Below are 20,411 nucleotides of genomic sequence, written 5' to 3'. Positions count from 1 at the left end.
AATGTATCTCTTCTTAGAAAGCAGGAGATGAGCACAGCTGATCCAAAGAGTGAGCTAGGGCAAGAGCAGACCGTGAGAGACTGTAAGGCTATGAACTAATGTGCAGCTGGCTGTTTTCCTAAGAAGGTTGCACTTAACAAGAACTGTAATCTTTCAATTTCGACGTACTGTTTTGTACTACTGAAGCTACTGTTTCTCATTTGCTGTGTCTCCAGACGGCATTGCTTAGAGGTGATGTATTAACCAAACATTTCTGGAGTCATGAGGCCAGGGAGTTGTGAGCTCTCATAAACAGAGTTGCACTTGCAGAGCCAGGTTAGGTGACTAGCTCAAATCCAGAACAAATTGCCTTTGATGAAAAGGCATTGTAGTCCAATCATTATAAAATGGCCTTCAGATACTAAGTCCAATTAAGCAGCATAACCATGATGAAGTACAGATTGTTACTGGTATGAGCATAAAAGTGAAATCCAGAGTGGGAGAGACATCTCCACTTGAGTCTGTGAAGTGGTCTCTTCCTTCTAGAATTATGTTTTGGCACACGGATAAGCAGAGTGTGGAAGTACCACACGAACTGCCTCTTCTAGGAACAGATGAGGAATTTTTAACTTCTATAATTTACAAAAGCAAAGGTTCCTTTACAATATAGGAATATGTAATAGCTGAGGCTGTATCTTAAATGCAGCGTCTGCCTGATGGTAAAGCATACATGTTTTCCTTACACACTAGAAGTTGCTGTAGGCAGAGGTTTTGTCTGTATTTACAGTAAGATCTTTCTGAGAACCCATGAGGGTATTTGGAACATCCTGTGCATCAGGGAGTTTGCTTAGTTCTGTGAAATGAACTTCATCATTATCTCTGATGCAACATCTTCTGGAAGGTACGGGTATACTTCCTTTGGCTTCCTTTGGCAACTGCCTCCCACAGAGCTCTAGCCATTCATTGTTGTTTGGCTCAGAAGAGAGATGTTCATCAAGCCAAGAAAAATGTTGTTCACAATTCGAATGTATCATAGTCTTATGACTTAAAATGTCTAGCACTTTCAAAGAAGACACATTTCCAAGCTGAATATTTTTTCTTGAGCAACTTTTGAGCTATTGGAAAAACTGTGCCAGACTAGCATGATACAAGTCACATCATGAGATGATCTTGGAAGATCGTCAGTAAAAATAAAGATGACATAGGAATATTTCTTTTAGGCTTCCCATAGTCTACTGGATCTGTGAAATTCATGTAATTATATTTATCTTCTACAACAATGGCAACTAAGTTGGTTTAAGGAAATGAATAAAGGGTTAAAAACAACAAAAAAGTTCATTTGAATTTTAAGTAAAGAAGCAGTGGAAACACTTGTTAAAGTAATTGTGCTTAGTCTCCGATTACTCTTTAGGAGAATTAGGACATTCCTTTTATTACCACAAATGACATGAACACTGGGGCCAAAGCCTGCCCTTAACTTATATCCAGGCAACTCCATTGACGTCAATGGGATTTCACTGATTATATAAATCAAGGCAAAATCTAGTCCAAGAATAAAAATTACATCCAACTTTCTTGTAACAAAAGCACATTCACACTAGAAAACAAAATCATCTGCCTGATTCTAAGTTCAGCCCAGATGAAATAAAACCTGGGCGGGGCTGAGATTGTTCCCTGGCTTTAGGAGCCAGATGGTCCTTGAGCTGCTCTTTCCCCAGCCATTGTGTAACTTCATCCATTGCCCTGTGCCATGACATGAAGTTAGCCAGAATGAGGACTACTAATGAGCCATGGGGTGGGTGCTCTCTATGCCTCCTCCCTTCTGCAATGCCTGTAGCTGCCCACAGCCTGCACAGCTCTGAAACTTATTTGGATTCTATTAATTTCCTGTGAGACTTCTGTTAGATCATAGAACTGCAGAATGGTTTGGGTTGGAAAGGACCTTAAGATCATCTTGTTCTGCCCATGGCAGAGGGTTAGGAACACCTTACCCTAGACCAGGTTGCTCGAGACTCCAACCAACCTGGCCTTGTACACTGCCAGGGATGGAGCATTCACAACTTCATTGGGCAGCCTCACCACCCTCACAGTAAAGAATTTCTTCCTTATATCTAACTTAAATCTCCCTGTTTAAGTTTCAACCCATTACCCCTTGTCCTGTTGCTACAGCCCCTGATGAAAAGTGCCTCTCTGGCATCCTCACAGGCCCCCTTCAGATATTGGAAGGCTGCTATGAGGTCGTCTCTCCTCCAGGCTGAACAATCCCAACTTTCTCAGGCTGTCTTCATATTGGAGGTGCTCGAGCCCCCTTATCATCCTCATGGCCTCCTCTGGACTTGCTTCAACAGCTTCAGGTCCTTCTTATGTTGGGGACTCCAGAACTGTACACCACGTACTCCATGTGGGGTCTCACAAGAGCAGAGTAGAGGGGCAGGATCACCTCCTTTGACCTGCTGGTCACACTTCTTTTGATAGGGCTTTATTTGTCCCAGTGTCTCATCATCCACTCAACAGAGAGCCAGCACAGAAAAATAGCTCACAAAAGCAGTGGGCTTGCTTCTAGCCTTAGCATAGGTGAGCAGCCCCTGTACAACCTGTTCTCCTATGGCTGCGTTAGGCTCTTAATTGCATGCAGAAGATGTTCAGCATAAATGCTTGCCTTTTACTATGTGAGATATGCCTTGCTCCTTTTGAGAAAAGACTTCCACACAGATGCGTTTATATGTGGGGTCTCAGAGGAATGTAATTTGTAGTAAGTGGTGTGTCTTGATTTTCTCTAACAGGTTTAGTTTAAGAGCTGAAAACTCCACAAGTCTGCCCTTTGAAAGACAAATGATAAAACCATTCCCACCAATGATGATTTATTTCCTTTTAATCTTCTTTTATTTTTTTTTTTTTTAACAAAACCTAAATGTCAAGTCTGAGCTACTTAAGAGTCTCTGTTTAAAAAAGGCAGAAAACCCCTTCTTTGCAGACAATTTGGTGTTGCACCCACTTGGCATGCTAAGGTTTGATTATAATTGATGCTCTCATCGTTTAATAATATTTTAATAGACACAGTTTAGCATACTGTGCCAATTAAATCAAACTCATTTGTTAGCTCATGTCTTATTTATACTTGATACTTTCTGCTGAAAACTCATAGTTTCTCTACATGCTAGGAATGGATTGATTAGAGGCTGGTCTTTTCAAAACAGCTTAAGAACATTAATACTGAATTGCCATTAGGTTTTAGTAGGATTTAATTGTCTAATTGTGGGCTTCTGCAAGTCTCGACATAGAAAGTGGTGGAGGGCACCCAGGCACTGACTTTGTGCCCTCCTTTACTGGAGAAATTACATTGATGTCAAAACTGTGGCTCCCATGAGTAAGCCTGGTTTGCATGAGGATTCAACCCAGCAGGTCCTGCTCCCCATCGAATGGTCTCTCCCTTAAATGGAACTTTTTTCTCCACTTGCCTCCTTTGTTTTTCGCTTGTCATTTTTGTGCCTAGATTATTTTCTCTGTGGGAACAGATTAAAACTGTTTGATCTGCAAACTTCACAAGGTTTGGGGAGGGACAACAGTATAGGGCAGAGGGAGGGAGGAGGAAGGAAGGAAGGGTTGTGTTGCTATGATAGAATTGGATAGTAGAAAAGATTAAGTATTTTGTGTAGTTTCCCTGGGAAACAAGTCTTATCTTCATCTTGGTTGCTCTGTATGAAGTTACTACTAATGCTGATAAGTTTCACCATGGAACAAAAATGATGAAATGCTCTTTTGTGCTCCTATATGCTTTCGATAAAGCATGAAAAAACTGTTTGTGCCTCACATAATTACTCCAGTTATCCCACATACCGGTGAATCTATGATTACAAGCACATATATCTTAAATCCTGCTTACTGGATTGCAAATACTAGAGAGATATGGAGTTTACTGTGATCTTGTTCATGCACAGAACTTTGAATAAAAAATGTAAATCCATAGTTGTCTAAACTTCACAGTCTGCGTTAGCATTCATCTTGTGCTATAAGGATGGGAGAAGTTACTCTGCTATTAAAATTCAGATACTTTTAGAGATTTAGGGGGTTCTTTTTAGAAGTTGGCATCATTTTGGCTGTAACTTGCCAGAAGCTCTTTTTTTTTGAAGGCAGCCCTGGTGCTTGAGGGCTGGGCAGGAAATGTGATAAGGCCCTTTCAAACAGCCTTTCTGAGCTCTTCTACCTCCGGGCATTGCCTGGAAGCAGAGTTGACAGAAACATACTCAAGGTGACATAACGGTTCAGAAGGGTTGAGTTTGGGCCTGACTTAAGTAAGGATTTGATCTATTTGTCCACCAAACATGCCTAATCTTTCCAACCCAGCTGCAAGAACTTAAATATCAGCATAAGAAGAGGAAAACCCTGGAAGTTTGGAGAGGGCAAACCCAGCATTTATAGAAGTATGTCTGTAGATTGCCAAGTAGCTGCTGCAGAAAGAAGGCATGAGATGGACAGGAGTGGCCGTAGGGAAGAGGGTGTCACTGCCATTGGGATAAAACACAAAGAGACCTCTCAGTGCTCAGTTAAACCCAGCGTGAGCAGATGCACTTTCCCCAGTCCACCTCAACCTTCCTGTTGCACCAATCTGCAGCAGTAAGATCCACTTGTTTCAGCCTTGAAACCAAACAGCTACAGAGGCTTTGATTCAACAGAGTATTTAATCATTCACTTAATAATATCTATGTGAAATCAAAGCTCTTTCACACTCCTGCAACGGAGGGTGTATTTCCAACCTTTGCAGGATACCATGCAGGATACCATGCAGGATCTTGAAGGAGGAAAGGGATGAAGGGCTATAATAGGATGAGTTACCCAGCAGGAAACTGTCCCAGGAAGGCTTAATTAGCTCTGAACTCCTTATAAAGTTTTGCCCTTTCTGCTGTATGTTTGGGTTTTGGTTTTTTTTACTGGAAACTTAGTTCGCCATGTGAAAGTTAGGAATACAATGAATATTTGTTCGTTAAGACATCAGGTTGTACTGCATGACTCAAGAAGCTGGTCAACTCACCCAAATCATGCTGTGTTGCATTATAGGCTTGCGGCTTAGGCGTGCAATAGCAAACCTCATCAAGATAATTCAGAAAAAAGAGGATTTGACAGGATGCCTGTGTGAACATTTGTTGGTTATTAAATATAAGCAATAGGGGCATTACCACCAGTGATGAAAAATGCTTGGCAAAAACGCTAAATCTGACAGAGGCCTGAGCTTGCATATACGATGAATTGCACTGATTTAGAAGGTGCCCTGAAGGATTCACTGTCACTGGTTACATGGGTTGAACAGACAAGTTTGTGTTTAGCATTTCCTTTAAAAACTCTTGTTTAGGAAACATTAGAAGACCATGAGAAAAACAGTGTTGGCCTTAGAGAGCCCAAAGACTCTTCTAGAGAAAAAAATAAATGCAGGAACATCTTAGTTCCACTTTATCTTCACCAAAGCCAGACCTTCAAGTGCCTGTTTCACTTCTGAAAGGGGGATTTAGCAGTTTGTCATTTAGAGCCAAGGCATTTAGGAATGCATAAGTGTGCCTGGGAGGGTTGTCAGACATCTGTGTAACTCGCCAGAGCTAAGCATACGTCCACATCTGTATCAGCTGAAATAGTTTTAGAACTCCACCCTCCCTAGGTTTGATAAGCCAGGTTTTATGGCTAGGTTCATACGGCAGGTTGTCCTGGAACTTTGTACAGTTTGGAGAGATTGCTTTGAACTGCTCCGTTAACAAAAGCATGTCCTTGATTAGCGGATCATCTATGTTTGTTTTAATGCATACTTTCTTTCAATAATTACCTTGTCCTTACCAACAAGTGGTGAGTTTAATTGTCACCATCTTGAGTAATAAGTATGGAAATGTGCTCATATTTTCTGAATCAAGATTTTCACCAGGCAAGGCCACACATTAAAGAAGCTGTTCCCCATGAATTTACATACTGCTACCTGGAGGCACTGGTATTGCAAATAAAGCAGCAAACTCGGGGCATTTTCCCTAGTCCATCACATAGGCCTGTTATAGAAAGACGTAATCCACGTCACTGCAAGGCTTTGTTGAGTTTAGATTACAACATGGCACAAGCCTGGCTTGCTGGCAGGGCAACATCTGTCCATGAGGGATGCAGCAAGACGGGGCCCAAAGGAGGAGACAGTGAATCAGCAACCCCTGGGTTGGTTAGCTGTTGGGCAATCACAGCCATTGGCTTTGATGCTGAAGCAGCAGACACATTCCTCCCACACTGAAAGCACAGTGTTGCCTTTTTAGTATCAAAACACTGCAGCAGGGGTTTGAAAACCCCTGGCTTCAGCTTGCCCACTGTCACTGCCCAGGCTCTCAGGTATGATGGTTGCTCTCTGGAGAGGCTCCCTGTGCTGGCTTCAGGTCTGTGGCTCTGCAGAGTGAGACACTCCTGTCCCCATGTGAACTCCCAGAACTCATCACAGAGAAGCCTCTTTTGCTGGGATTTTTTTTCATGCCCATCACTGAACATGCCCCAGCAGCTCACTGGAAGTGCCACGTGTCTATAAATGCACATCGTGGTACTCCCAGCCCATGGGAAGTTCCTGTTGCTGGAGTGCTGGTTCCCAGCAGCATTTACAGCACCAAAGGGCTCCCATGCCAAGGGCTGTCTCCCATGACCCCTTTGAGGAGCACAGCCCCATTGCCATGGGGAGCTTGAATTTCTGGCTGCCTTGAGGAGAGGTTTGTTTTTCAGAACTCTGTTAAAGGAGCTATTATTCAAAATCCACTTTTTACGTTGGAAGGGAATTGGTTTCCATCTCTCCTTTTATCTCCAAACAAGCCAAGTCAGCAAAAGCACAAAGTGAAAAACATGCACCCAAGATGTTATATTTAGAAACTGGTTAGTCCGTATTTAACATTCCTGTCAGTGCTTACCCTATTTTGCATGTCTGGACTGGTGTTAGATTAAATTAAATACACGCAAGCATGACATTTATTATTCTAGAGCTCAGCGCATGAATAACAAAACTGCCTATCCAATTTCACTGCCACAAATCCTGGAGATGTGGCTTCCAATAGGGTGTTCTTATGATTATCTGAACGTCTTCCTGCATTTCAGTAAATCAAGGAAAGGTCAGCCCGGGGGGAAACTGAAAAATAACAACTTAAAACCAGTTTCATAACACGAGGCTATGCTCCTTAACACGCTTGGTCAATGTGTGGAGGGCACCCACTGCAGTGGCTTTTTTAATGTGTGTGAATAAAGGAAGCAAAGCTGCTTTTTGGATGGTCTGGGTCTGGTTTTGACCACACACCCGGTGAGGCTCACTGGCTTCAGGGCAGAAACACGGGGAAGACCAGGACTTTCTAGGGAGGTGATTGCAATATGGGCGAGGAGCCCCTTGCAGCCCCTCATTTCTGGGGCTGAGCAGAGAGCTTGGAGGAGCCTTGTCTTCCCCTTGCAGCCAAAAAACTGTGTCCAAATGTGCTGTCATCACCACTCCTCTAGTTAGCAGAGAGTGTTCTTTCACATGATCACATAACTTTGAAGGCGGAGGTGTCGAGGCAGAGGGCACATGTAATGGTGTGAGCCCTGTCCCACAACACAGCACTCTTGGAGCAAGGCAGAGCACTCACCCTTCCCAAATCCCAGTATTACCATCAAACTGCACTGCTCCCAGCTGCAGGAGAAGAGAGAGTGACTGGTGTGTGCTTATCTTTTTTATAAAGTCAAAGCATCATGTTTTGGTTAAACACAAAACTCTTTCAATGTTCAAAAATCCCCCCTTGACTTGGCACTTCTGCTTAAGCATAAAGTGCTTCGCAGCAATAGCCAGGCTTCAGGCTTGCCATTTGTTTCTAATTACAGATTTGAACGATTCCATTGAAATGAAATACATGCAAGTGTAGCGTTCCTTAAAGTTCAGTGTTTACTTAAAGAGTTTATTACTTATTTTTACTGGAATAATACAGAACATAGTCAGTAAGATGAACCTTTTTCAAACGGCATTCTCTACAGAAAGCCACGGAAGGAAGGAGGGAGTATGAAAATGTTTGAATGAAATTACAGCAAAGAGGTGATTTTGCTTTCTAGACATCCACACTGCCTGGACTTCATCCTTTCTTGGTCAGGCCAGGGAAAGCTTTCTGTGCTTTTAATTGTTCCATGAGCCACGTGTGTGTGCAGAGGATGGTTTGAGTGACTTGGCCTAGCAAAGGGAGATGTAGCATGGGGTAGCTGGAAGATCCACCAACTCCAACTACAGCAGGGCAGAGTGAAGCAAGTTGGAGACATGCGGATGGATCTGAAACTAAGAGGTTTAGGAGGACAGGCAGTGGTAGGTTTTGCAGCCCACAAGCTGGATGAGGGGTTGCAGTTGTATCCCAAGCCTCAATTTCCACAAGAGTGTCTGCCCAGACCTCTCCCTGCTTAAATTAACATCCATGGCATTAGCAGGGTTGGACTGATGCTTGTCTGTGAGTGGTGCTGTGAGATCTGAGCAGCTCCCATTGTTTCACTATAGGAAGTGCTGCGTTAACATTGAGGATTGAGGCTTTTCAGTAGCTACATCTTCCGTTTTCTATGAGCTAAATGTTCATATGCAGCTGACTGTGATCATTCGAGATCTCTTTACTTTGGATTACAGTCCATTTTCAAGCTAGGAAATGTGATTTGCCTGACAGTCTGTTGATTTAACTCCCTGGGTAAATGAAGCAACTTTAAACCAAAAATCCCACCTCTGTTGCAAGTATCTCAGCAAGACCTTGGGTGACACCTGTGCTCCAGCCTTCTCTCCTCTAAGGAGTCAATCAACAGGTTTTGCTGTCTCAATTACTCCTTTCATTATCACACCAACCCCACCACAGGAAGCACAAGGGGAAACCAGCAGCATTGGCAGAGTAACCCTGAAACCGGATCTTGTTCCTTTAGGGAAAGCAACATATCTCCACACTGGTGAAGTGATTGATGGTGTTGACATGAGAGCAGAAGTGGGGCTGCTGAGCCGCAACATTGTGGTGATGGGTGAGATGGAGGGGCAGTGCTATGAGTACAACAGCAAGTTATGCTCCTTCTTCGATTTCGACACCTTTGGGGGACACATCAAGGTAAGACTGGAGCCCTCTCCTTGCACTTTCCTCCTCCCAGCCACACCTTCACATACCAAGGAAGCCAAGATGCAGGAAGGGAGAAATCCCTTATGTCAGCCACTGAGCAAACAGCCTCTCCTCACAGTACATCAGATCAACCCCACTGCTGCTGCCTGTCCTTTGGCTTTGAAGGGCACCTCATGCCTCTGCAGACATTGCTCAGCCAGACAGGCTGGTGCTCAACCCACCTGAGATACAGACTCCGTATCCCAATCCCAGTTTTCCCCAGATTCTGGTGGTGCTCAGCCTGGGAGTTTGATTTGAGGCCAGCTGACTGAAACTCATGGAAAATATTAAATACAAGCCATTTTCCTTCTAAAATTAAGTTAAATGTATCCATTGCAGCAGTGGGGATATCAAAGAGCAACCGTAGTCCCTTTTTAGCCACCATAACCCTATTTCCCTCACCCTGCAGCTGTACACTTCCTTCCACATGGTAAATTGGTCTGGCAGATACAGTGCAACCTTTCCTATTCTTGTGTTCCCCCTCCTTCTTACCCTCAACAGTCTTTTCTGTTTCTTGACTGATGTTCTGTTGTTCTTCAGATTGGTCTTGATTTTAAGGCCACCCATATTGAAGGTCTGGAACTGAAATACATGGGCCAGCAGACAATGGGACATTACCCAATTCATTTCCATATGGCTGGAGATGTGGATGAGAAAGGAGGCTACAACCCTCCGACATACGTGAAGGATGTCTCTATCCACCATACCTTTTCCCGCTGTATCACAGTCCATGGATCCAATGGTTTACTGGTAAGAAGCTCCCATGTCTACCTTACAGATCTAAGCACCAGTTAAAAAATTTCCTCATAGTATGACTACAGCTTAATTATTGCAGGATGATGTGTTTTATTGTTTGAGCTCATGTCTGCCTCTTCCCACTGTGGATATATATTCCAGGCGTATTTCAACCTGCATTCAAAAGGAGGAGGCCAATGTGGCACTGTAGGCTGTGTGTGACTCAGAGCAGGCAGAGCTTTTGTCTGTGTGCAGTGATGTTGCAGACCAGCCCATCTGTAATGAGTAGTTGGATCTATCTATAGACAGAGAGCTTGCTATTTAAAGATGATAATCAGAAGGTTTAAATATGCTTCATCTTTCCTGTAATAAAGGTTTGTGTTTGCAATGCTATTCATAACATTCAGCACTCACAGAGCTCTGATTTGTCAGAGTTGCTCTCCAAAGCAAGAAATCCATTGGAAGGGAAAGTCACAGGCATAATTAGAATGCACCGAAGTTGAAGAGAGGGTGTTGAAATTGCAGCTCCAGAAGCAGAGCAGCTTTTTATCTGCTATTTATGAAGCTGAGGTTTTGTTTTGACCTTTATCCTTCTAAGTTTATAACATGATCCTAAAAATCTAGCAAGTGAACACAGCTTCTAAAGAAAAAAGGCATTCCAGTATATGAACTACATAAGGCATTCAGGGTCATATGGCATCTTCCCAATTCAATGTCACCAGTACAGGGGCTTAGTATGCAATTAATGTGCAGGGTGGGAGGGCAGCGTTGCGTGATTCATTTGTCACACCATCATGGGCTGTTGCTAACGACACCATGAACACATGCTCTGGCTGCACAGAGGTTGCACAGCTGTTGGTGAGCTGCAGACCAGCTAAAGCCCTGCTCCTGGATCTAATGTGAGATCTTCATTCTCTATTGATTAATACTTGCCAAACCAAATACAGAACCTGGCATTTTTCTTATCAGTCAGACAGACGGGTTCATATGGAGTATTTGGAAATAGTTCTGTCTCTTGTGCTTTCTCCAAGTGATAACTGTGCCATGGAGGATTCATGGGCTAGGGATCCATGTGCTCAGGCTTTTCCAGCCAAGGTGGCATGATGAAATTTAGACAGGCTGATGTAGCTGATGAAAGTAGCTTGATCTTCCTGCTGTTACTCCACAGCCACAATTCCCTAAATGACTGTGCTTTGCCTCCATGACAAGGCACCCAAGAAAAATCTTAAAATTTGGGACATATAATCTGAAGCATTAGTCAAGAACTGAATCCCTGTGGATTATGGTTTACCGAAATGTGTGAATTCTAAACTGTACTCGTAATACTTTACCTCTTTGGGGTTTTTTATATTATTTTAACTGTATGATTATTGCTGATAGTTGAAACGGAAGGCCCAGTGAAATAAAGCAACCTGAACAAGTTTTTTCAGTTGCACCACAGAAGATGTGCTCCAAAGGTTGCATCACTTAAATGTTGCTTCATTGCTCCATGATAGACATCTGTAGTCAGCAGCTCCATGTTTCAATTCATCAGGTGATCCCACCACAATCTCCTCATCTACCTTCTGACACTAATTTCCTTCCTTTCCTCTTCCTTCTGCCCCAGATATAGTCACAGACACCCACATGGGTCTCTGATGATTACAACAGTTATTCTGTACATATCCTAGCTGCCTATTATCTTCTTACTTGGGCAGCACTACCTGTTTCTACACGCATGAGCACCATTTGTGCAAACAGACAAACTCTGTCTTTCCCCAGGTAACATTCTGAGATCAGGCAGAAACAAAGCATACTTCACTGAGGGAATATTTGCCTTAATGATGTGCACAAACCACACTTTGGAAATAGCTATACCAAAAAATCTAGCTGGGCTATTAAACCTCAGCATAGCACAGCACTTAATGATGTCCTTAACATGAAACCATTGATTTCAGAGGAGCTTATTGCAGGGCTGTGGTTGAGTACCTGTGCGAATGCTTTAACAAACAGGAGAGAGACATCAGTTATTTTTAACTGTTATTAAAGCAGGCTGGTAATTTGCATACAGGCTTCCCTGTTTCCTTTGCTATCACTTTTCTCATGTTGCTTCAGAGATACTTATACTGAAAACAGTAACAGAAAACAGTGTCCAGTTATTCTTGATGACAGAAATGTTTTCCTGTAGGTCTGTACAGTGTGCTAAAAGTCACTATCTCAGCGTTAGCTCACTTCCATTGATGGGCTATTCTGCACTTGTCTGCAAATTCATATTCAGTGGAAGGCACAGAGGGCCCTTCTGGAAACAAATCTGTAGAAATTCTTTTAGCACCATAACTATTGTTTGAAAATACAATAATTACCCAATGTTTTCTTTAATATATTGGCCATAAAACCACCTAGTTACGCCACTGCAATCCCAGGGATGAAACTTTGCTCTGATTCCCACTCTCTCCACTGGATCCCAGTATGCAAGATAAAATAGGAATAGCCACTGGGGAGGGAAATTAAGTGGAGGTCAAAAAAACAGTCTGGCAGAATTCAGGGGAGAGCTGTACTTCATGGAATATGAGGTTGTGCTGTCTAGCTGCTTCAGTGATATCTGCTGTTACTAATCCAGCTATACTGCAAAGCAAATGTTTTACCGAAAGGGCATTATCTGGCCATAAATTACTCATGGTTCAAGTAAGATTATGGACTATTAGGAGGGTTAGAAAAATTAGATCCATTTGAAAAGTGATTTTGGAACAAGCATCTCATTTGCTATCCAAGCATTTCAGTACTAGGTTTGTGCATGAAAACATGCACAGGAAACTAAGACAGAGCTGACTGAAAGATGAGATATGGGGAAAGTAATTTATCAAATGGAGAGTGACAAATGCATTAGGGACCAGGTCCCTGGGTGATAACTCCATGTTGTTCTGTGGGCTTTCAGGAATGAGTTAGAACACTGGGCATTTTCTGGCTCTGAGCCCCTCTGCCAGTGCGTGCCTCTGTCTGTGCTTCACTCCTCTCACTGTACCGGGAGATGCGTTACCCTGAAGTGTCACTCACACAGAGGTGGGCTCAAGTTTGGTCACTCCAGGTTTTCATGTCCCAGTCCTGGTGCAGTGCTGTGCTGGCCGGAAAGATAAATGGCCATACAAAGTGGCTAACATTTCTCCAGGGAAACTGTTTCCATCATCTGAATGTCACAGCACCATTGCTTATGTGTCTTTCCAGTATTACTGTTGTGTGAGAGAAAGCTAATTGGTATCAGTGGCAGTTTCTGTGCAATTCTGACATCTGTGTGGCTAGAAGACTTCCTCTGCATGTTGGAAAACTTCCTCTGAAGATAGATCACTCTCCTGAAATGTTCTTCTATCCTGTAAACCTTTACTATTACAAGGCTGGGACAGCTCATTTGTCCAAGAAGGGACAGTTCGGTCTAGTCCTATGTTTTACACCTAAATAAAAAAGCCTAAACCTTGCAAAAGTTATCATCTAATAGATCAGTGAAGTTAGCAGTAACTTTCAGTGAGATGATAGCTTAAAGGAATGCACCACTTTGCAAGTCATTTTAGCTGTGTTTAATTTACTGTGATGATTCGTGTTCAAAGATTTGAGTATTTACACTGGAGCATGGATGATACATAATAGATGTGTATGCAGATGTAAGCTTGTAATAGATTTGGCAAGCAAAGTGTTCCTTCTTATGTGAAAATATATTTGTAATCATTTCAACACTAGTCCTGGGATTTTATTTGAAATGGGTACTCCTTGCCTTGAGAATGGGGCATGAAGATGACTCGGGAATCTCAGGCCAGTTTACAAAGGTAATTCAGGCACTTGAGCACCCAGGTCTTTCAATTACACCATAAAGAATAGGTCTTCTATCCAGTTTAAGATTGTCTTTTACCCCTTAGTAGTTGTTTCATCAGAAGCACTTGTAGGAACACATGGGGATCAGGCTAACCTTTACCAGGAAGGTTTCCTAAGTCCAAGGTGGTCGATGGGCGATTGCTGATGGGAAGAGCAAGGAGTGCCACCCGTTCACTGGCCAGCGGAGACCAGAAATTCATTTTCCATGTCCCAGACATCCACTGCCTGACTTGCTGGACACGGTGTGTCGAAGGGCTGTTGTTTCCCAGCCAGTCCTAGCCGTATGCTTTGAATTCACGTATCTGCTCCTGAAACTGTTTTCTCAGATCTTTCAGTGGTGTGATGGGTATTGTTCTGCCCAACGGTGTCCCAGTGTTAACAACATTCAAACCAAAACCAGAGCAGCATTAACACCAGCTGATTTGTCTCAGGGTCAAGTAAAGCTTCTGTCAACAACTTGGAGAAAAGGATCAGGTCAAACCTAAAACAAGCCGGCCTGTCTGGAAAACAACTTGCTGCCTTTGTGATAGCCTGAAAAAATATTTTTTCAGCTCAGCTGCATTTTTCAGATGCACTTTATGTGCTGTCCATGTAACTCCACATGAAGATGAATGAGCCCAGATGTGATTTGAACATCTAATGTCCTCCATTCACTCCCCGCCCTGTGTTTTTTCCAGCCTCATGCTAAGGCACTCTCTGATTTCACAGGCAAACATAAGAATGGAATGAGCATTTCCTGGTTGATGACAAATTCAAATTACGTGTTGCAATTATTGCTTAGACTATAAGCTCTTAAGAGCAGCGAGTGATCTTGCTTTTGGTTTTCCTTGTACACCCCGAGTTCAAGAGCGTACTGTGGTTCCTATGTGCCATTGCTGTAAAGTTTCTTATTATTATGCAGTGGCTGAAGCATGAAACCTGAACACTGACCTTTGTTTTGTACATGCAGGTGAAGGATGCTGTGGGTTATGATGCACTGGGCCATTGCTTCTTTACGGAGGATGGACCAGAAGAACGCAACACATTTGATCACTGCCTCGGACTGCTTGTTAAACCTAGCACTCTGCTCCCCTCTGACCGAGACAGCAGGATGTGCAAGCTGATCACAGAGGGTGCTTACCCAGGGTACATCCCCAAACCCAGGCAGGACTGTAGGTGAGTGGGAGCCTTCCTTTTCTTCTCTCTATTCTTTGCAGGTTTTAGCCATAAAAGATGGCATTATGTGTATTTGATTATGTAGTCCTCATCTGCAGGGGTCTGGGCTGCATGTCCCAAAGGTTGGGAAAGCAGTCTGCTTGGGATCTTTATACTTGTACTATTCAGATACCTACAGACCTAGGGTGTAATTTTCATTTTCTCTATAAAGTCAATTGAGAGTGTTCCTACCTCAGATATTGAAAATCTTCTTGAAAGAACTTGGTGATGCCTTGTGCCTTATGGACACTTGATCCCAATGGCTCAGCAAAAAGTTGCTGAGTTTAGAATGAGCTGAGTTCTGACATTTGTGCTCATCTCAAATGGTAGCTGATTTTGAAAAATGCTGCTGTTCATTCAGAAGTCATTATTTGTGAAGAATGGCTCCTGTTTAATGCTACAGCACTGGCGTTACACATTCATATGGCACAGTCTGTCCAACTGTGGAGTGAAGCCAAGACGATAAATGCAGTTTAGCACAGAATTGGAATTTAATAAAAGATCAAAGACTGTATACACCCATTGGATCTCTAACAGTTTGTCTATACATGAGCTCATTAAAATGTGTCTGTGAGAGCTTCTTAAAACTTCTATTTGCTACAAACACTGTATTAAACTCGAAAAATGCTAAATGCCTTTCATCTCCCTTTTTTCAAGATCCTTTCCTCTAAGCATCCTTGCAGATCTGCCAGCTGAAGTTTAGATGAGGATTATAGAAGCATTTGCAATAAGAATGGATTTTACAAGTTCTTTTTGCAGTTCTGTTGCCTTGTAGAAAAAAATCAGGTGGAACATAGGAGAAAAACCAACCAGCTTGGCCACACAGTTAAGCATTAGAATTCTTTCTTAGAGGAATTAATGGGTTCTTCATTAGCAGTAATTTGTAAGCACAGGTTAGAGAATGCCAGTCACTAATACTGTAGTTGTAGACAACCCTGTCATAAAGTGGGGTATAGACTCACTGAGCTCCTAAAGGCCATTCTAGCCCTCCTTTCCATGATTTGCCAGCTGGTTTTCTGCCCAAAAATCAAGATGCACAACTTGGAACATTATTCATTGCTAATTAATAGCTGCTCAGGGAGTCTACTCATTTTGATGCATATCAGGAAGTTAATTATGTTTCTTTTTCTTCCCACATCTCCCTGACTCTTCTTGGAAGACCACTAAACTCTCACAGTAAAACCTGTGTGCTTAGCAGCTAGGCAAGCAGATCCCCAGCTGTAGTCCAGGGAGCATAGCAAATGGTCTGGAGCAGATCTGTGGAACCACATTGTTTCAGACTGTTTTCCTTTAAAAGCTGGACGTCAGACTTGCCTTTAAGAGTTTAAAATTGATGGTGGATCATCTTAAGGACAAGACCCCTGTGCAACAGAATGGGAGGTCTTCCACGGTGAAGATTTGTCTTAAGACCACAGAGCATTGGTGCTGTGTTGAAGTTGCTGGGAGACAGGAGCACTTCTGCTCATAGTCCAGATTTTTCTCCAGGAATTTATTCTAAATAAACCACCCAAAACCCAAAAGAGCTAAATTTCTGATCAACAAAAAGTTAGTGAAAAATTCTTTGGAGCCAGACTTCCATCCTGAAAATTAGACAGTTAGAAGCTGATTGATGCCTAACAGCAAAATGTCTTTGGGGGATTTCTTTTATTTGGAAATACTCTCAATCTGCTGAGCCTGTATCAGTATCACACTTCTGTCCTCAGAACAAACTGGGGTTTTGTCCAAAGAAACATATTTTTAGCTTTGTAGTTTGGCAAAGGAAAGAAATGAATTCATGCAATGCTCTTTTTCACATCTGTGTTTGTTTATAAATTACAGTTAACATCTCCATTCATAAAACAAGAGTTAATTGGCCACTGTGTTCATTTTCCACTGATAATCCATTTAATAGTCAGAGGGACATATTTTGTGTCATCTTGAAGACTGTTATATGAAAAATGAATGATAGGCAGAGGTCTAATGAAGAAGTCTTACAGTACTTTGATCTGCCATGTCTTGCTATTTAGAGGAATTTGAGTTCTGATCAGAAAAATAGCTTGTTTTGCACTGAGCTCATGCAATTGCATGAGTACACTAACCCTATCCATGGGGCAGCAGCCAAGGCACCCAGTGCAGGGATGATGGATGAGCACCGGCTGCAGCTCCGTTGGCTTGGAAGAGGCAGGAAGGAAACCTCTGGCAGAAATTAAGACAATAGAATTGCGCCAAATGACACAGTAACCTGCTCAATCCACATGGCTCTGGGGAGCAGGATTGGGCTGAAAGACAGGTCATTGTGGAAATATGTCCGTGCCTCTGCCTATGCAGCAGGAGGTAATCTATAAATAATCTCAAATTGTTTCTTTCTAAGCCAGTTGCATGCCAAAAATAGAAAAAATTTGCAATGTTTTCATAATAAAAATAACACAATCAGAACTTCATCTTAGGCCAGCAAAATCAGTTGGCCTAAAGCTCCCATGAAGTCCTTCATAGCAAGGTTAAAATAGACATATGGGTTGCATTGGTTCATCCCCTGCAGGAGGACAAATCTCACCCAGGACATTCAGGGAGCCAGTCTGCTGGTTTTAAGTGCTGGCTGTTCTCCTCCCAGAGTTCGTGTGCCTGTTGGTTAATGAGTTATGTCACAGGTTAATGTCACAGGATGAACATTGATGGATAGATCTTTCCTCCTTGATGGGAATCTTTACATTAAGAGTCTTTTATGTGCATTACACAAGCTGAGTCTTTTTGTCCCAAAAGCAGTGCATAGGAGAGTGGGAAATAGTTAATGAATCACAGCAGCTCATGGAAAAGTCAGGTACTGGGGTGCACTTGGAAAGCCCATAAGAGGCAATTTGTTGGGTCCCTTGATTAAACGAGTTTCTGAGGGCTTATTTGGGGGCAAAGTTCTTTTCTGTGACTTGTGCAACAACATACTTACCTTATCATAAAACATGATTGACATCTGGCAGCTTCATAGGAGGATTGGAATTGCAGTTGAAATTCCTCATTTTTAAATGAGTTTTAAAAGATAAGGCCGTGCCCTCTGTCAAACTGCAGAGGACATGTGGTACGAGAAGAGAGAGGAAAAACAACATTCCCTTTGACCCGCAGGCAGGACCTCTTATCTGAGGAGGTATCTGCCCTGTACTGGGGGAGTTGATCAGTGACTCTGGTGTGTGCTCAAAGTGTCATCTTTATGTTATATTTTGTTTTCTTGACCTGCAGTGCCGTATCCACCTTCTGGATAGCCAACCCACACAACAACCTGATAAACTGTGCGGCTGCTGGATCTGAAGTGAGTGCAGAAGTTTCTTATTTGGTAACAACCCAGACTAGTTACAGCCCTGCAAGGCTCTTGTTGGAATAAAACCTGCTTCTGTGACACAGACGTTTTTGAAACTGCTCAAATGAGACATATATTAATGTGGCTGGTGCCCCCAGTAAAAACCAACACTTCTCCTTTTGCTCCACACTTGTCACTTACTGTTTCTAGAGCTGGATGGCTTTAACAAAAGTTCCCAGCCTTTGCACAGTGTGCAGCCTGAATAAATGAAATAAATGTGACTGTGGAATCCCAGTGAAGTCTTTGGCAATGATTTTGCTGATGGCAGTACAGTAATGGTGCCCTGAAATTTCAGTCATCACTAATGCTAATTCCACAGGAATTCTTGGTCACATCAGGAGCCTTTATTTTCCTACTAAGACAAATAAACAAGCATTCTAAGCCTTAAACAAAGAGTTGTGATTTTTCCAAAGCTTACAAACCTGAATACCTGGATTAGGGCTTCTAGATACATTTTTAGGCAACTAAATAAAAATTACCTGCTTTTTTAAGATCCTGTGGAGTGATAGGAGGACATGAGTGTGTGTGTGTGAGTGCTAAGGATTTCAAAAGTCTCGCTTATAGCTTCAGTATAGATGTCAAAGCTTAACTTAAGGCCCCTTGAAGATGTGGGACTATGAATGTGAGTTTACGTGCATGTCAAACTCTTTGCTGCACACAGTTATACAGGTCAATGCTGCTAGCTGTGATTTGTCCCGAAATCTGCTGGCTTACATCTTGTGGCTTTACTGACAAATCCTTGGGCTAATGTAGACCAGCAAAGAAGTTGAAGCAAAGTCTCAAATGTCCATTCTCCTTCTCAGGAAACAGGCTTTTGGTTTGTTCTGCACCACGTGCCGACAGGGCCCTCAGCAGGCATGTATTCCCCCGGCTACTCGGAGCACATGCCGATGGGGAAATTCTCCAACAACCGCGCACATTCCAACTACCGGGTGAGTCTGCACGCAATGGGAACACTGCCCTCGAAATAAACACCATCTTCTCGCTTCAGCTCTTTGGGTCTGCAAGCTATTAATGCTTGTGCTTTCTGTTTCATTGAAAGTTACTGCAGGCTTGTTTGTGTCTGCAGATAAAGCAGCTTGCGTGCTGGCGCTAAAGCTCCCAGAGTCAGCCAGCACCCGCTTCACTTGGCTCTTGGGCATTCAGAGAGGTTCTTCCCTCTGCTCAGGCTGCTCCTCTGCTTCTGCACTCCTAAAATAGTGCCTCCAGGAGCATCTATTGGCAGCTTGTCTAATTATAGACCTCAACTGCCAATGTTAGCAATTAACTGAATAGCTTCTAGAGGGATAAATCCAGGCCACTGTGTCTAATTGCCTTCACTTAACTTATTTACCCATAGCATGCCATGTTGTGGGGCTGTGCGGTACTGTTATGGAGAGCTTTAGGCTCCAGAAGCAGTTATTAGGCTCATGAGAGTGACTTCAATTTAGAACAATTGGAGGTAGAGCCTGGAGATGGAAAGAACTGTAGAATATATAAATATAGTATAATACTGCATTTCTCTTTTAGGCTGGAATGATCATCGATAATGGCGTTAAAACTACTCCAGCCTCCGCCAAGGACAAGAGACCTATCCTGACACTGATTTCTGGAAGGTAAAGTGTTTTGCACAGTTTGGTTTGGAAAAGGCTTCTCTATAGCGCTGACTGAAAGCTGTGAAATTGCCCTCAAGGAAGCTGACAAGAATCACGGCAACGCCTATGGGGTGGTTCTTATTCAGGAAAGGTCTTCACTTAGATTTACCACTTTCTAACTTCATTTTCTCCATTCCCATTCCTAAGGAGCCTGCGGCATCCACATGCTTCCAGTTTGTCCTTGCTCTTTAGGTCTAACTGAGCTGGCATGGATGTTACATCTGCTCTAGGGTGTTCCGTTGACTTTCATCTCGCTGGGACAGAACTTGCTGCAAGAACTTCTAGGAATAAGAAATTAAAGTATTTCTTGGGAATGCTGTTAATTTTCTTTATTCTTTTAGGGCCTGCTTGAACAGGGAGTGCTTATGTGATGCAGCTCACACTTTGATTTCAAATTTCTGCCTAGTTCCATGTCTGCCACTGCAATAATAATTATGGTTAAAAACACAGAGCAATGCTTCATCCCTGGTGCTGTGCACAGCTTCTGTGTGGCATAATGGAGTCATTTAGAAACCTGGAATCCTCTCTACAGAGTGTGTCATATCAGCAGACCTACCACGGTCTGGTGGCTTCTGA

The 20,411-nt window shown here is 42.8% G+C and overlaps 1 protein-coding gene across 2 annotated transcripts in view; it reads left to right on the top strand.

The window, feature by feature from the left end:
- CEMIP (cell migration inducing protein, hyaluronan binding) overlaps window positions 1–20,411 on the top strand; it is a 51,462-nt gene that overhangs the window by 14,764 nt on the left and 16,287 nt on the right. For both annotated transcript variants that reach the window (XM_010024793.1, XM_010024792.1), the window contains exons 11-16: window positions 8,884–9,059; window positions 9,648–9,857; window positions 14,632–14,837; window positions 18,084–18,153; window positions 19,005–19,133; window positions 19,711–19,796. In XM_010024793.1, the coding sequence (XP_010023095.1) occupies window positions 8,884–9,059; window positions 9,648–9,857; window positions 14,632–14,837; window positions 18,084–18,153; window positions 19,005–19,133; window positions 19,711–19,796 (877 nt within the window). The remainder of the gene's footprint in view (window positions 1–8,883; window positions 9,060–9,647; window positions 9,858–14,631; window positions 14,838–18,083; window positions 18,154–19,004; window positions 19,134–19,710; window positions 19,797–20,411) is intronic.

This window comes from Nestor notabilis, unplaced genomic scaffold (genome assembly GCF_000696875.1).
Source record: "Nestor notabilis isolate BGI_N333 unplaced genomic scaffold, ASM69687v1 scaffold6582, whole genome shotgun sequence".
NCBI lineage: Eukaryota > Metazoa > Chordata > Aves > Psittaciformes > Psittacidae > Nestor > Nestor notabilis.
This window is presented reverse-complemented; position numbering and strand designations above follow the sequence as displayed.